Raw genomic sequence first — 16,991 nt, forward strand, 5'->3', positions numbered from 1 at the left:
TATTCTAATATTTGAGGGGTGGTTTCATCCCCTTAGAATTCGAGTTTCGAAAAATCCCTTCTTATCGAACCTCTACACCCTAAAGTCAATCCGTTTTCCAAAAATCAGCTTTTTACCTCAAGCGCTTTAAGCAGGATCGTGATTAATCAATGACCAGGTTTTTCGAAACACCCTGTATACACTTTTAAAAATCTTAAAATATGTAAAAAAATAAAATAAAATATACGTGTTTACGTGTCTTTTCGGAAACTTGACCGTTTTTTAAATAAAAAATATTGTAATATTTGAGGGGTGGTCTCACCCCCTTAGAACCGGAATTTCGAAAAATCCCTTCTTATCGTATCTCTACATCCTAGAATCAACCTGTATGCCAAAATTGAGCTTCTTACGTTGAGTGGTTTGAGCAGGATCGTGATTAATCAGTGATTCAGTCACTTAAGGATTCTATATATTAGTATAGATTTGCCATGAAAAAATATTTAGATTTGGTTTCAACAAGAAGCGCTTGTACACAAACTATCTGGTCACTTTAATCAAAGATACTGTCATTGTAAAAAAGAACTGTAATATTAATATATTTAAGAAGATCAAATTATAATCTCATTTACACTTCTAGAATATTACAAGTTATATTTGTAGCTATAATTTCTTCTATTTTTTTACCACAATGTCCCCTTTCTGATACCACTGTATATCATGCTATTTAAAATCAACAAACTGAAGTCTGAGAATTATCATACTACCGCCGATAAATAATCATTTGTGTGGGTAGAAAGCAAATTTGAATTCTTTACTTTGTTAATAACAATAACCATTCATAATTAGTTTTTGAGACAAAATGGTTGTCATCAAATGTTGCTATTTAGTGTGGCTTATGCTAATTTATTGTGTTTTAAATATTTCCGATGGGCTTCAGTGCAGGGATCAAGAAAATAACGATGTAGATTGGTAAAGTATAATTTGTTTAATTTGGTAAACTTGAATGTGAATATACTATATTTTAGAACATGATCTCAAAGTTACATTATATTTTAAATTTATTAAAAATTAGACTATTTTGTTTTATATTATGTTTTTAGTAATACTATTTATTTATTCTAGGTTTGTTGTTTATAAGCTACCTAAACAATCAGCACATTCTAATAGCTTAGTAAGAGCTGGTGTAGCTTATACTTATATCACATCTAATAATGCTGAAAAGTGGATATTATCAGACGTTGGTATTGACCAAGTGAACTCTATAATTGCCAATACTTTATCTCCATTTTCAAGCAGTAATTCGAAGGTATAACTACACTTTTGACACCTTTTTTCTATTGTATGGTAGCTTTTGTGTATAGAAATTAATAAAACTTAAGTAAAAATAATAAAACATGACATTTGATAGGAAGCACGTTTAGATATAATGTTTGTCACATATTTTTTGGTTTGGTTCAATAGGATTATTTGTACATTCTCTACAACGATCAACCGCCTTACGGAAGTAAATCAGAGAGAATGGGCCATACCAAGGGAGTGGTCATTGCAAATGAAACCCAAGGGTTCTGGTTGATACATTCTGTTCCGATGTTTCCAGTTACTTTTGGGTCTTATCATTACCCTCATACAGCTACACACTATGGTCAAAGTTTCCTGTGTATTAGTACGGATGTAACGCACTTAAATACTGTGGGTAATGTATTTTTTTTAATTATATAGAGTAAAAAAAATAAAGGTATACGTGTACAGAGTGGGCCAAATTGAACGCCCACTTATTGACTCACACACTATTTTTGTGAAAACATTTACAAAGCACCTTTTTACGTAGAATTTAATGGTTTAAGTATAATTTTTTTAAAATTAATAATTTAAGAATTGTCAACAAAAAATTTGATTTTTTATATGGAACACCCTGTATAATTTTAATTAGTTCAAAAGAATTTAAAATTACCTTTCCAAAAATATAGCATACTACATATTTTGCTCGATTTCTTTTCGAGATATAGAGTTTTTAAAAATTCGCCCACTTTGAATAAGTAGGCTTTGACCGACGCGACGCTGGCTGTAACACGCTGACGACCAGGTCGCACCGGCCAGGCCGCTGCTACTAGTGTTGGGGAAATTCGAATTAAATTATTCGACTAATTCGATAGTAAATTAAAACTAACTAATTCGATTATCTTTTTCGATATAATCGAGATAAAAATTAGTAGTATTTTATATTATATCTGTGGTAACCGAATTACAAATGAACATAAAACATAACCTCTTATGGACGAATATTAGTAACAGAGATTAGTAATTAGTAGTATTCTTTCGTTCTGAACCAACTGAAAATTTTTACTTAAACTGATTTATAAAGGGAATCGACAAAGAAAGGAACGATCCGATATAGAAAAATCTAGAAATCATTGTTATTTCCTATACCACGTAGGAATAAATCAGTTTAAGTGAAAATTTTCATTTCGTTCAGAACGAAAGAATACTACTATTATTTGGTTCATTTCCATCTCACCCAAATTTCACCGAACACTAAAATTAATTTTCTTCTTTTATCTAAATAATTATTGATTGCCACTAGTAAAATAAAAAGGAATACGAACCGCACGTAAACAAGGACATACTTATATCGTTTTAGAAGAAGCGGTTTTCAATAGGAATTGAAATGTTTATAAAAGGCCATAACAATAACAATCATAAACTCGGCACTTTTAAATTTAAAACTATAAATTATTCAATTGTTCAGATTTGTTTAAAATAGCCCCTAGACGAGCAATAGCTGGGACGAATTTATTTTTAGGTTAAATTTATAATTCTACTAAATAATTCGAATAATTAATTCGATTGTGAAATATGAATTATGACTAATTATTCAATGGTGAAAATAATTCGATTATTCCCATCACTAGCTGCTACCTCTAAAACCATTAAATCAAATGATACCGCGCACACTAACGTCCTGGCCGTCCGTTGGTCGTTGCGACCAGTAGACTGCACTAAAATATTATAATTTTCTGCCGCTTGTTGCCGGTTTTCTTCCAAATTAATAATTTTTCGGATGAAATCCCTCAAATTCAACGCAAAATATTTTATTTTCTCTTAGAACATTTAATAAGCTCATGAATAGCAACTTCCTTTTTTAGTTAACTCGGATATTTTAACATTTCTGAAACTTAATTCTTTCTGAAACAATATTTTCTAATTGATAAAACGTAAAAAAACGTTAGATTTGACAACTCTGTTGAAACTGGTCGTTCATCTGGCCGCAGCTATAAACGCAATACATCCGGCCAGCCGACGGCCAGGTCGTTGCAACCTGGTCGTCAGTGAGTTAGAGCCAAAATCTAAAAAAAATCTAGCTGTGAGCAGCAATTAAAACGAAAATAATATATACAATGAGAGATGTAGAATTTTATAACAATTTAAACTATATTTAACAACATCAACACATTTAAACTATATCTAATAACAATAAAAATAAATAACAAATCAAGACATGACATTTTGTTATGGACAGACCGGACCGTTTTTGAACATTTCTCGCGGAATTCATTAACATTTCATAAGAACCTTTATTCTTCCGCAATGATAAAAATTCATAGGCGCTAAGTCCGGCTGCCTCGGCGGCCAACGACTGGGATCTTGGTTAGCTCTATCCTCTATTCAATTATTCTCGAAATGGGTTGCAAATATTTGCTGATAACTTCAGAGTTCTGAGGCGGTGCCTAGTCTTGCTGGAAAAATATGTTTTCGAGTTCCATTAGGGGCAGATCATCAATAAGGTGTCCAAAGCCTACTAGTTAAAAATGGCGAACTTTTAAAACTTCGGTATTTCGAAAGGGACTATTACAAAATCTCAAGTGTGCTATATTTTTGGAAAGGTAATTTTAAGTTAATTTCAATTAATTAAAAATATACCGAAATAAAAAATCAATTTTTCTGTTGATAATTCTTAAATTATTAATTTAAAAAAGATACTCAAACCATTAAATTCTACGTAAAAAGGTGCTTTGGAAATGTTTTCATACAAATACAAATTTTTCCATAGTAAAAAAGTTACAGCGATTTGTTAAAAATGCACATTTTTGGAAAACACGGTTTTTAGCATCATGTTTCTGATAAAAATTAACCTCCAGACTCCCATATTAGTTTTTGTCTATATCCTATAGAAAAGGCAGTTTCCATTTAAAAGCGTCCAATTTGATCCACCCTGTACAGGGTGGGTCGAATTCGACGCTCATCATTGGGATTTCGGAAACCGTAAGAGATACAGGATCGGTTAAATGGAGGCAAAATTGCGCAATTTGACGCTCAATAAAATGCCGTATTGCATTTTTATTTATTTTTTGCATAAAATATTCTGGTGATGGAGGAATTTTCTGTAGGAAACGTCGGCAAATATCAAAGCGACTATATATAGTGTTTTAAGAGTGATGAAAGGATTTAATTAAATTGAAAAAAAATCAGGTCCGTATTTACAACACTTAAGTTGATGATGGTCGCCAGAAGCCGAAACGTCAGAGTCAATATTTAATCACACAGAGTTATAGAGCAGAAAAAGTGGCCAAAATGTGTTTTTCATTTTAAGTTTTTCATCTTAACAAATAAAGTCAGGAAACAATAGAACACAAAATTGAAAATTCCGTTTTTTTTTTCGAATATATTCGGAAGTATTCGGAATTTTTCAAAATGCAATACGGCATTTTATTTAGCATCAAATTGCGCAACTTTGCCTCCATTTAACCGATCCTGTATCTCTTACGGTTTCCGAAATCCCAATGATGAGCGTCGAATTCGAGCCACCCTGTACACTGTGTATTTTCCTGAACCATCTCTGTCTTTTAGGTTTACAACTGCAATACAACGAGCCTCATATTTATGACCAGAACATTCCTGACACCTTTAAAACTTCCACTCCTGATCTGTACAGGGCAGCCAATAATATAACCATAGAAACTTCTCCATTTTTTAACATAGCCCACATCAATTCTAGTCAGGGAATAGAGTTTATTTCTTTCGCTAAATCGGGAAAGTTTCATAAAGACCTGTATGCAGACTTGGTAGGGCCAAAGTTGGAGTCGGACTTGTACGTGGAGACGTGGCCTAATGAGCCTGACAGGCTCCCTTCTGAGTGCGATAAGACGTTTGAGTAAGTAAGATGTTAACTATAGTCTGTCCAACGACAAGATCCTTGACAGTGATAGATGCGTGTCTGTTATTTTTTGTTTCCAATTAGTTTATTTTATTTTACAAAGAATTAAGTTGGTAAAATTGGAACGCATAGCAGAAAATTAATATGTTTAAAATTTCAGTGACAAAAGTGATTACTTCAAAATATTGTGAAAAAAAAACGGTATAAAATTGAGAAAATCTAATCGAGTTATTTTATTAAAAACAATTACAGTGTGTGTTAATACACAACAAGCAAGGGTTTATTTAAAAAAACACCACATACCAAAAAAGATATAAAAAGATTTCCGGCTTTCCAGCTCAAGCAACTTCCTGCATTTATTGTTACATTTATCAATATAATAATTATTCAATATGATTATTATTTACCTATCGTGTGCTGCTATTTTACAGACACTCTAGTTTTTGGTATCATATACAAGATAGTATACAAACTTTATTTGTGGCTAATACATCTCTCTGGCCATAATCTCTGGCAAGCTCTCTCTGGCGGTCTCTGGGCACCGAATATTAACTCTAAACTATGGTCTGGGTCAACACTTAATTTTCCCGCGGGTTTTGAGGGTTTTGATGTCGTTGAGTTTCCTGTAGTCTACGCAGAATCGTGTACTACCATCTTTCTTCGTCACTAAAACAACAGGGGATGACCATGGACTTGATGATTCTTCGATTACTCCATCTTCTAACATCTTATCTACCATTGTCTCCATTTCTTGTTGTTTGGAAAGGGACACCCTTCTAGGACGTTGTCGAATCGGCTGAGCATGACCAGTATTAATCCGGTGGTTCACAAAATCCGTTCTTCCACTGTTGTTCTTCTCAAAAATACTGCCATGCTTTAGCAGGAACTGCTTAGCCTTCCGTTTCTCCTCAGATGTTAGGTGATCCTATGGCTGCTCTAGATGTTTAGTGTTTCTTTGGATGCCATTTGTATAACAGCTGACGGCACTTCATCACATCGGGTGACACTTCTTACAGGTTCGCAGATGGCTATCTTGTCACCTTTTTGAATCTTGACACAATTCGGGAAAACATTCGCAATTCTGATCGGTGTATTCTTGTCGGTGTTCACCAATGACTTTCCTACTAAGTACCTATCTTGTTTGTTGTCGCTACTTTGTACCAGTCCAACACAGCACCCAGCGATTTTCTCCACTTTACCGAATACGATCTTCTCGGTATTACCAGGTATCATCACAGTTTCCGCTGATCTTACATCCATTCTTCCCGGTCCCTCGTCTGGAGATAACATGAACTCTTCATTTCCGATATTCAGGATATTTCTCTGGTGATCGAACGAAAATCCATGTTGACGAATCACATCCATGCCCAAGATGAAGTCATCTTCAATATTTGCCACTATGCTGAAACTTCAAATTTCCTAACTTCACTTCGACGATAGCCTCTCCCCGTACAACGGCCATTTCTCCCGTAACTGTACGTAAACACACTCTTCTTCTCAGAGGCATCAGCTTCAACCCTTGCACTGAATTAGCTCGCACCAACGATACCATAGCGCCAGTGTCCACAGTCATTCGAATTCCCTTTCCATTGACTTTCCCGTCGATCACCAAACTGTCAGCGGTTCTTCCTAAACTCCTAATGGAAAAAATCCTGGGGGCTCTGTTCTCCCCAGTCAATACTCGCCCCTTAGTATTGACTGATTTTAGTTTTCCTGGTGCCTACGTTCTCTGGATGGCAATCCCGTTTAATGTGGCCATTCCTGCCACATCTAAAGCACCTTATGTCCTGGGATCTTCTCTGGTTCTCTGTCTGGGTGTTGTTGGTACCCTTGTTCACTAGTAACTCACATAGTTTACTAAATATCTCCTCCAAACGTATGTGAGAACTTCCGGGCTGTTCCTCGACCGTTACAGATCTTATATTCGGTCTAGGGATGGCGCTAAAAGCAGTTTCAATTTCCAGCGCCCTGACCAGTGCTTCGCTGCTGGTAGAAAATCGGGATATTTGCAGCGCCCTCTGTAATTCGTTGTCTTTTAGTCCGCTGATAAAGCACTGAGCAACGAGTTCCTCCCTAAATCCTTCCGGTGCTTCAGGATACGCTAGGTGTACCAGCCGACATAAGTCTGCTTCAAATTCCTACAGACTCTCTCCGGACCTCTGCATGCGTGTCTGGGCCTGGTAAAGTTGACGTCGATGTTGGTCTCCAAATCTTCGATCCAATGCAGTAACCAAGGTTTCGTACTCTTGCTGTTGGGCTGCAGGAATAGTTTGCAGCAGTTCCAGGTCAGGGCCACGCAGCGCGATGACAAGTGCCGCTGCTTTCTCGTGGTCGGTCCATCCGTTGGCAGCAGCCGCTGCTTCAAACTGGCGGTGGTACATCGTCCAGGTCGTTTATCCATCGTAGGTCGGGGCCTTAAGGTTCGCAGTTCCCGGAACGCCAGGTGTCCTTACTTGTACCTTGGTCGTCTGTAGGTCCATCTCCAACCTTTCTAACTTCTGCTGAAGGCGCTCCTCCAGATCTTCTACGGCTTTTTGGAAGTGGTTCTGCTGTTCCTGGCAACGTACTTCCAACATTGCTTGTTGCTCCTTTTTCATATCCTCGAAGTTTTTGTGAAGTCGAATTTCCTGATTTTCTAAAATTTTCTGAAGCCGGTCCTGTTCTTCTTGCTTTTCTCTCTGACGTCGCTCCTCCAAACGAATTTCCAAATTACCCAACATTTTCTCAAGCCGGTCCTGTTCTTCTTGTTTATCTTGTTGTCGTTGAATTTTCAAATCTTCGAAAAAATGTTCTCAAGCCGGTCCTGTTCTGTTGACGTCGTAATTTTTCCTCTTCCTTTCTCTTCTAATTTCTCCATAAATCGCCCACTTGCTTACTTCCTCCATTTTCTTAGCTTGCTCCCTTGTACCAACCATAAAAATACTCTAATTCGGTCTAAAAATCTTCCAATCCACTTAATTTCTTCTTAAAATCCTCTTGAATCGCACTTCCGACACCAATTGTTTGTTTAACGAATTTATTTGTCTCACTCTGTACACACAACTTATATTTACAACACAATTTATGCAACTACTATTATTCTAACGGTATTTCACAATTTAAAACGCGGTGTTATCAAACTTCAACTGTCAACTACCAAACCGCGGGCCTTTATATATCCCCTGGCGAGTGTTTCTGGAACGTTCTAAAGAATTCTGTAATTTTCTTTTCCTTTCTGGCGTATTCGCCAGGTTCCTCAATGCACGTTGCAGTTATGTAGCAGTAATGCAGTTATGCAACCAGTAATACAGTTTGACCTTGACAATATCAATTAAACTTTTAGTTACGTAATCGAGGGTGCGATTTTTAAATTCATTGTTCCCAACCATGGTCATATTCGGCGCCGTATTGACTAACTGGAATTTAAAATTCGCGCTGGGTATTCAGGTGGTAGCCCTGCTGTAAAAAATGCCAAGTTGCCGCATTTATTTATTTATTTCCCGGTATTGTCATTCGTTTTGACACGTTAGTTTCGCATTACGAGTTTTTGGTTTAAATAAATAGTGTTGTGATACTTTGAGCTTGAAAACGTTTACTAGCAGACCTTGCAGTCGAACATTGTTCTTTTTAGAACCTCCTTTAGTGCGAAGTGTACAAGACAAGATAGCTATAGCCGTAAAAACTCATTGCAACTTTATTAGAATATTTTGAACGGGAAAGCGGTAGTTAATGGCCCTTTATGTCCCTTAAGTGCTTTTAAGAAGGTGAGTTTTGTTGATGTAAATAATAACTACTGTTTCTATATTTATAATTAATTTATTTTTGTTTTCTAAAATATTTTGATTAAAAGAAAATATATAATAGGGGGCAACGTTGTGCCGGTCAAGCTTAATCACATGACTAAAAGTTTATTTGGTATGTACTGTATGTAAACATTAATTAAAAAGTACAATATGACGCGACAATCGACAATCCCAACTTTATCCCATCATTGCTATAGTCTATAAAATGAATAACTTTGAATTTTGACCGTTATTTTTTACCAACATGGTAAATATAAAATTCCTCTATCAAAAAAGTTACTGATATTCTTTAAATTGAGTGCCTGAACGAATCAGATAGGTAACTCTTTTTACTTTCGTGAAATAGAAAAGGAAAATAATAAAACAAGTGACAGTTCTTCCTCTCTACAAAAATCAACACAATTGTCAAAAGTAAAATGTCATCAGCTTTTGACATTTCTAAATATCAGACCAATGCCGTTCTAATAGAACAGCCTCGGAGCGATTTATGATGTCACGCTAGTTAGATACTACGGATTAATAAATATGTTGTAGAATACATGGAAAAACATAATAATTCCTCGTATTTTGGTTTGTATTTTAAAATGATATAGTTTACATGAAATATACATAATATACAGTTAATAAATACAATATATATACCTATTTATAGTAATAAATAACTTTGGCAAATATTTTATGAACCATACAAATGCAGCAAATGTTTTAAGGCAATATACAAATAATGAATTGATACATCAGATAATGGGTGAAATGTAAAATATATTTTTAAATTTTGGGGTTTGAAAATCGATCTAATTTTAACAAAACATTCAATATCTACTTAATAGTGATGTATTATTATTTGCATTCACAAATGTATATGTATATTTTGCAAGCATCGTTCGAAAATTATATTTGCAAATAATACAATATCATAGAAAAGGCTGCAGCGATGGCTATGAAATGTTATCGCTGTCATTTTATAAAATTATTCTGAAAATTTTTATTTTCTTGGGATTTAGGTTCAAAAAACGCTGAGTAAAGTTTCATTTGTTTTTCATTATTTTTTTGGTTAAAAAAACGTTTCGCTAACATCATGCCTTCATCAGTGTTGTGTCATATGAAAAAATAGTGTCGAATATAATCCAAAAATTACATATAAAATATTCACACCACATAATGTTTACTGCAATTAATAAACTAATATAAACTTTAAGTCAAAAGATGATCATGTTTTTTTTTTAAATTATTATTCTTAACACTAAAACTATCTACATTGACTAGGAATACGATTTCAGCCATAGTAAGTAGTAGATATTGAATGTTGTTTTGTTAAATTAGATCGATTTTCAAACACCAAAATTTAAAATATATTTTACATTTTACCCATTATCTTATGTATCTATTCATTATTTGTATTTTGTAAAACATTTGCTGCATTTGTATGGTTCATAGTTTATTTGGTTTATCAAAGTTATTTATTACTATAAATAGGTATATATATATATATATATATATATATATATATATATGGAGCAGAAAGAAAGTATAGCAGTATATATATATATATATATATATATATATATATATATATATATATATATATATATATATATATATTGTATTTATTAACTGTATATTATGTATATTTCATGTAAACTATATCATTTTTAAATTAAAATAATATAACTACACAAATATTTAGTCTAATGACCTTGTAATGACAATAGCATTTAGAACTCAAACCGTAATCAGCCGAAATCTACCACCGGTCACTTAAAATTGGCATCATCGATTTTTGTGCAACACGGTTCGTGATCGCGGTAAAATGTAAATTGTTTCGTCTCCTTTTATTTAGATGTCTTTGGTAAAATTAACACTATAAAAGCCCGCGGGAACTGTCAAATTCAAAGTTATTCGTTTCACAGACTATATATTGTGTTATCATTAGAGGTAGGTAAAACTGATATTTTGAAATATCAGTTGGAACTGATGCTCTTATTATAAAGTTACATCACCTATAGGTACTGTTATTTTCAAATTTGTTATTTTTTGGAAGTAACAGTTAACTGTTGTAAGTTGGGACAAAACCTGTGGGGTTGCGATATCCCAATATTGTGCACTGTTATTTTCATATCTCCGTTATTTTTTTGAAGTAGCAATATTAGCGAACTGTTATTTAAGAATAACAGTTGTAAAATAACCCCCCCTATAGTTATCACTAGAAACCGTACTGTACGCGAAACCCTAAGACAGTTCATAAAAACTACAACAGTGCCATATCCTGTTATATCACTGCTGGACAGCTGGAAAAAACTGGTATTTTTAAATAACAATTGTATCTGTTACTATTATTTTAAAAATAAAGTTTAAATTTACAGTGTAATGTGTGACTTTGCATTGTGATACATAGATATCAATGTACTGTTATTTTCACATCTGTTATTTTTTTGAAGTAACAATTGTTGCAAGCTTGGTACAACTTGTGGATCTTCGATCTTTGGAGACTGTACTGTTATTTTCGTACCCGTTATTTTTAAACGAACGAATGTTGCGAACTGTTATTTAGAAATAACAGTTTTAAAATATCATATTGTACTTAATTAGTACAATATGATAGTGTTGTCAACGTACTACAAACTTAAACACTAATTAATTCGATACTTAATTTTTCATCTAATTTTAATTATTTTTCCTTGAAACTAAAAAAAACTTAGAATTAATATTTAAGTATTGTTGAGCTGTTATATTGTTTATGTAATTTATTTTCTACTCTAGGGTGAACAACGTGGTTTCTATTTTAATTCCGGAAGCAAACGTGTCATTTAAAACAACCGTTGACCATTCAAAATGGGCAGTTTCCTCCCATACCACTTCTAAAAATAAGTGGATCTGTATAGGAGATATAAACAGAGCGGTAATGTATCATTTATAAAATATAACAAAATTCAATTAGAAAGTGCAATAATGGCATGATTATACAGGGTGGCGCCTCTCATACGACACGGAGGCTCCAACAAGGAGGAACGACAATTTGTATTGAAATTTAATTTTGTGAGCATAATATTATGTAAGTTAAATTACAGCATTTTATAAATATATAGAGTTCTACAGGGTGTCTTAAAAGTTACTAAGATATATTAATTCATTTTTGGATTCTATGAAAAAAATAAAGGTAAGTTTCATTAGAGAAGCATACGTAAGGTTCAGTAAAAGCTATCTAAATTGGAATTTACACGGTATAGAAATAAAAACTTGATCTGAAAAGTGATACAGGGTGAGCCAAAATTAATATAACACCCAGTATATTATTTCGATATTCAATGGATAATTCGTGTCTCTTCAAAATAGTATATTAGGGTTGCTTACCCCTAAGAAAAACAATTTCTTAGATATTTTCATTTTTATGACTTATTGTCAGTAGATCTGTATTATTTTATAAAATCTAGGTGGCTGTGTTTTTTATTTTTTTACCAGAATCCGAAAATTAATTAATTTATATATTACAAAAAAAAACAACTTTGAAGTGTAACTTTTTTCGGGAACACGCTGTAGAATTCTATGTAATTTTAAAAAATACTTTAAATTATATTTTGCCTACAAAATTTCATTTCAATACAAACTGTAAAAACCGTTCTCCTTGGAGCCCCCGCGTCGTATCCGAGGCGCCACCCTGTATATTGCTTGGTTATATTGTAGAATTGTATTCATTATCATAGTTTTTTATTCTTTAACCACAATAATAAATTACCATAATTTTAAAATTATTTTGAAAACTTCAGATGATTTTTATTTCATTTCTTCTACTTCTATATTTTCAAAAACTTAGAGCTTGGGTTCTCCCAAGAAGAAAAAAGAAAATAATATAACATTTTTAAAAAATATAGTACATATATGTAATAATGTATGTATAGTCAATATTTTTTTTTCAAAGTTTAAATTTTCTTACAATAGCAGAGTATCTTATATACTAAAATTGGTTTATTTATAGTCATTATATATGAATTAAGAATGTTAATTATAATTTTAGGGACCACAGGTTTTGCGTGGAGGAGGAACAACATGTCTAAACAACAATATTTTAACAGATGATTACCAAAACATCATAACAGCAGTGCAAAAGTGTAAATAAAATGTAAATGTAAATCTTTTTAATGTTTTATCACATACCTTTATTCAATAAACAAAATAATATACATAAATACATATTTCTTTCTATTGCTGTCTCTTTTTCTAATTACTTGGGCTCAGTATGTTTGTAATATTCATAGACAGACGGTTGTGGGCACCTATATTTCAATATTTCTACTTCAGCTTCGAAGTAACTGTTCTTGTCATAACAGAAATATTCAGGATTCTTGTAGTCTGAAGTTTTTGAAGCACCTGAAATAGTTTCCAGATTATAGCAACAACTACACTAGAATAATTCTATAAATCAAATATTTTCTCTACAATTACCTGGCCCTACAGGTTCGCTTGCAACTTTTACAACATTCTGGCTAAGCCCTGGCACGTCTGGAACCGACCCCGAACTTTGAGATCTTGGTTTATTAAAGATCACTTTCCCAGCTGTGAAATTACGCTTGACCGAGGAGTAATTTCTTACCTTGTAAATGGAGGAGAAAATTTTTATACCTGAAACCATTTTCTTAGGTTGTCTATGCTAGGTTATGTCACTCTAAAATAAAAAATAATCTTTATTACGTAACAAGTTATTATAAATAATGTTGATTATTATCTGAAATTATTTATTTACATACAAAACATCAATAAAACTTATGAATTTAGAGAATTACTGACCGTATTTAACTGTAAATTTTTTACTATCCCTTTAATTTTTTGACATATTAGTATTAAATTATGCAACCAAATATTCATTTCATATGATTTTAGCATAATTTTGATAATTATGAAATTATGTAGTTGTAATTTTCCTATGCATTTAATTTTAAGCTAATAACTTTTTATAATTTATTAATATACTATAAATAATCACATAATGTCTTTAGGACCGTTGTTAAAAATTTCTCAAACAAATAAACTATGTTCTGCTTCTGTTATATTTTTGCATGGATCAGGTAAACTTATGCTGCTTACAAAAACTGATACAAATTAATAGTTGTCTTATGGTTGTCTTCTAGGTGATACTGGACAAGGATTTTTAAACTGGATTAAGTTTCTTATTGGTGATTTTGCCTCTCCTCATATCAATTTCTATTTTCCTACAGCTCCTCTTAGGCCCTATACACCTCTTGGAGGAGAGGTATGACTTAATGAACTTATTTTATATTTTTAAGCTTATTTTTAACCAATTTCTAGCTGAGTTATGTATGGTTTGATAGATATAACATTACCCCTGAAGTTCCTGAACATATTGAGACATTAACAGATATAGGAAGTTCTATCAAAACGTTAGTGAATGATATAGTACAAAGTGGGGTGCCTTTACATAGAATTATCATTGGTATTAAGTATTTTGGTTATCTTGGAATTTTAGTGTATTAATATGGGTTTTATTTTTCATTAGGTGGATTCTCAATGGGAGGTGCCTTAGCCCTACACAGTGCCTTTAGGTTTAACCCAGGTTTTGCGGGTGTTTTTGCGTTGTCTTCATTCCTTAATAAAAATTCCGCAGTGTATAGTGAACTTAAAGCTGAAAATACTCCTTTATACATGGCCCACGGTGAAAAAGATACAATGGTGCCAATTACGTGGGGCCAAAAGACTTTCGAAGAACTGACCAAGCTCAATGTAAAGGGAGAATTTGTTCCTTTAGTATATACTTTACACGAATTAAAGAAAAGTGAATTGGAAGGTTTATTTAAATGGATTAATAAAACTCTACCTCCTTTAGAAACAGATCAATAGTACAAGGTAGAGAGTAATTTTTTTTAGTAATTGAAAGAAGACATGGCTTTTTATATTTTCTTTATTGGGTGTTAAGTATTAAGATAGGTACATAGGTGTATGTATACTACCTCTGAAAGATAAGTGTATAACAATAAATACTTGTTTATTAATATAAAAAGTTATTACAAATACAAAAGAAAAACTTAATTATAGAATTCCCAAAGATCTTTCCACAACCGAATGAGGTTGTCTTGATACTTCCAAAAATTCTCCCGTGTTGAATAAATCTTCTGGTCCAATTTCTAAATCACGACCAGTTAGGGAATCGTGCATCACATTGTGGGACTTTAGAAAAGGCAAATGACCAACTTTTTTAGCAGATTTTAACTCCATCGCAATTCTGAGGGGTGCGTGCAGTCCTTGGTTGTTACGCAAAATGCTCATATTCATGCCGTGAATGTTTTGGCGGTACTGAAAATTTCACACTCTTAGATTATATGTTGGCATAGCATTTGGAGTACTTACGTTTTGCTCAGAGGGTTGTAAAGCATGGACGTTTTCTACGGTACTTTTAGCTGAGGCTAGTCCAGAAGTCATGAGGTCAGGAACCCCAAAATCACCCTCATGGAATCCATAATCTGGAGCTTGAGTTGGTTTTGCTTTTAATGAAGGAAGTCCAAAACTCTGAAAGTATAAAATTAATTAGGTAAATATCCTGGCAAATTTACAATATAGGAAGATATTAATTTACCATTTTCGCAGTGTACAATACTATATGCAAATGAAAATAATTTGTGATTATGAATCGGCAGAATTTTTTGTTTTTGATTAAAATGTCAAATGGTTTGTTAACCTAAAAATGGAACATGACGTTTATTTAAGTACGTTCAGAAATATTGAAGTGCTTCAACAACTTAGATTATACATTTCTACATAAGTAAACGAAATTAGTGTTAAATTTATAGCAAAAACATTGATTTAACATTAATTAGCTCACAATACAAACGAGATTTCCTTATATTTACGTGTATATTCAAATATTTAAAAAAAATCATATATAAATAAGTCATAGCATCATATATATACTTCAATTTTATTTATTCGCTCCATGGTAATGTATGTATTGTATGTATTTTTAGTTGCCTATATATGAGATAGCTGTCAAGAAATATGCAAAAAATTTAAATTTCTAAATTAAAATTTAAAAGCTTAAAATAATTTATATTTTGGCTGGTTTCTATTTCTAACTTAAATATAACTGCATTTTCGTATAACTTTGATTATAAATATATTAAATTTAAATTTAAGTGACGTTTTCAATATTGAAAGTGACATTAGGGGAAGATGACGTATTAAGGTTATTTATCAATTTTCAAAGCTCTCGGGCTTGTATAAAAATCAGAAAATCAGTTTTATCAAAGATGTGGTGATCTCGTGCCGATTAAATTCCTTTCGGTTTTATATATTCCATAATTACACCACAAATACACCGTGATTAGAACAACAGAAATTGTATAATGTCGTAGTATTTTATATTCTTTTGTGTGTAGATTCACCGCTTCGTCTTTTATAAATAACATATTGAAGTAGTAATATTCTTTATACATTAATTAGGAAAACTTGAATAGAAACGATAGTAATAAGTATACAAAAATGAGTTTGTTAACAAATATTAGACGAAAGGTTCTTTTGTTACTCGTCTTTTTCGTGTTGTATTCTGTGTGTTTTGCTGATGGAGGTGTTCAAGAACTGCCACCGGGTGTTCAGCCTCTGGAAACGGACGAAGTTAAACCTACAGAGGTATGTTTACTTTGATTTTGCTACCTACAAGTACCTTTCTATAGTTTCAAGTGTTCTTTTTCCTATAAAGAAAGTGTTCATATCTTAGCTAATCTTAATGGATTTACACATATTCCCTATGCATATTCTTAATTGATGAGATAGAAAATGAAAACATTTTATCATAAGATAAAGAGCTACAGTCTGTGTTACCCTCCATACACAAAATATGAATTTATTTGAAGATACCTACTAGATATTTGTATTTACAATTAATTATATTTGATGAACATTTTCTTATCATTATTGTGTATGCATATTTTATCTCTTATTAGTAGATTGTCAGTAAAAATTTGCAGTAAGATTGTGATTAGTTCTATATTTTTTAACACAATTTATTGTTATTTAATAGAATTTCTGTTTGTCTTGTATATTTTTAGTATTTTGTATTGAAATTATTGGTACTG

At 32.5% G+C, this 16,991-nt stretch overlaps 4 protein-coding genes and 1 long non-coding RNA gene across 5 annotated transcripts in view; 3 read left to right on the top strand and 2 right to left on the bottom strand.

Annotated features, from left to right (window-relative positions):
- The first annotated feature begins 755 nt into the window (after positions 1–755).
- On the top strand, positions 756–13,094 carry LOC115888114 (plancitoxin-1). Its single transcript, XM_030907699.1, has 6 exons — positions 756–948; positions 1,102–1,285; positions 1,441–1,672; positions 4,825–5,128; positions 11,674–11,812; positions 12,926–13,094. Exons 1-6 carry the CDS (start codon positions 839–841, stop codon positions 13,025–13,027), a joined length of 1,071 nt encoding a protein of 356 aa, XP_030763559.1. The 5' UTR covers positions 756–838; the 3' UTR covers positions 13,028–13,094.
- Positions 13,038–13,751, bottom strand: LOC115888117. Its single transcript, XR_004051219.1, has 3 exons — positions 13,696–13,751; positions 13,354–13,573; positions 13,038–13,278 (listed from the first exon to the last, which is right to left on the bottom strand). It is a non-coding gene; the product is annotated as an uncharacterized LOC115888117 (long non-coding RNA).
- A 29-nt stretch (positions 13,752–13,780) lies between these two features.
- Positions 13,781–14,947, top strand: LOC115888115 (lysophospholipase-like protein 1). Its single transcript, XM_030907700.1, has 4 exons — positions 13,781–13,973; positions 14,037–14,158; positions 14,215–14,359; positions 14,423–14,947. Exons 1-4 carry the CDS (start codon positions 13,895–13,897, stop codon positions 14,761–14,763), a joined length of 687 nt encoding a protein of 228 aa, XP_030763560.1. The 5' UTR covers positions 13,781–13,894; the 3' UTR covers positions 14,764–14,947.
- LOC115888116 (proteasome maturation protein) lies at positions 14,809–15,593 on the bottom strand. The gene is made up of 3 exons (XM_030907701.1): positions 15,497–15,593; positions 15,271–15,429; positions 14,809–15,216 (listed from the first exon to the last, which is right to left on the bottom strand). Exons 1-3 carry the CDS (start codon positions 15,497–15,499, stop codon positions 14,953–14,955), a joined length of 426 nt encoding a protein of 141 aa, XP_030763561.1. The 5' UTR covers positions 15,500–15,593; the 3' UTR covers positions 14,809–14,952.
- A 500-nt stretch (positions 15,594–16,093) lies between these two features.
- Positions 16,094–16,991, top strand: part of LOC115888130 (transmembrane protein 165) — a 38,938-nt gene continuing 38,040 nt past the window's right edge. The window contains exon 1 of the mRNA XM_030907715.1: positions 16,094–16,545. Within this exon, the coding sequence (XP_030763575.1) occupies positions 16,399–16,545 (147 nt within the window). The 5' untranslated portion in view covers positions 16,094–16,398. The remainder of the gene's footprint in view (positions 16,546–16,991) is intronic.

This window comes from Sitophilus oryzae, unplaced genomic scaffold (genome assembly GCF_002938485.1).
Source record: "Sitophilus oryzae breed Bouriz unplaced genomic scaffold, Soryzae_2.0 scaffold_684_pilon_pilon, whole genome shotgun sequence".
Classification (NCBI taxonomy): Eukaryota; Metazoa; Arthropoda; class Insecta; order Coleoptera; family Curculionidae; genus Sitophilus; species Sitophilus oryzae.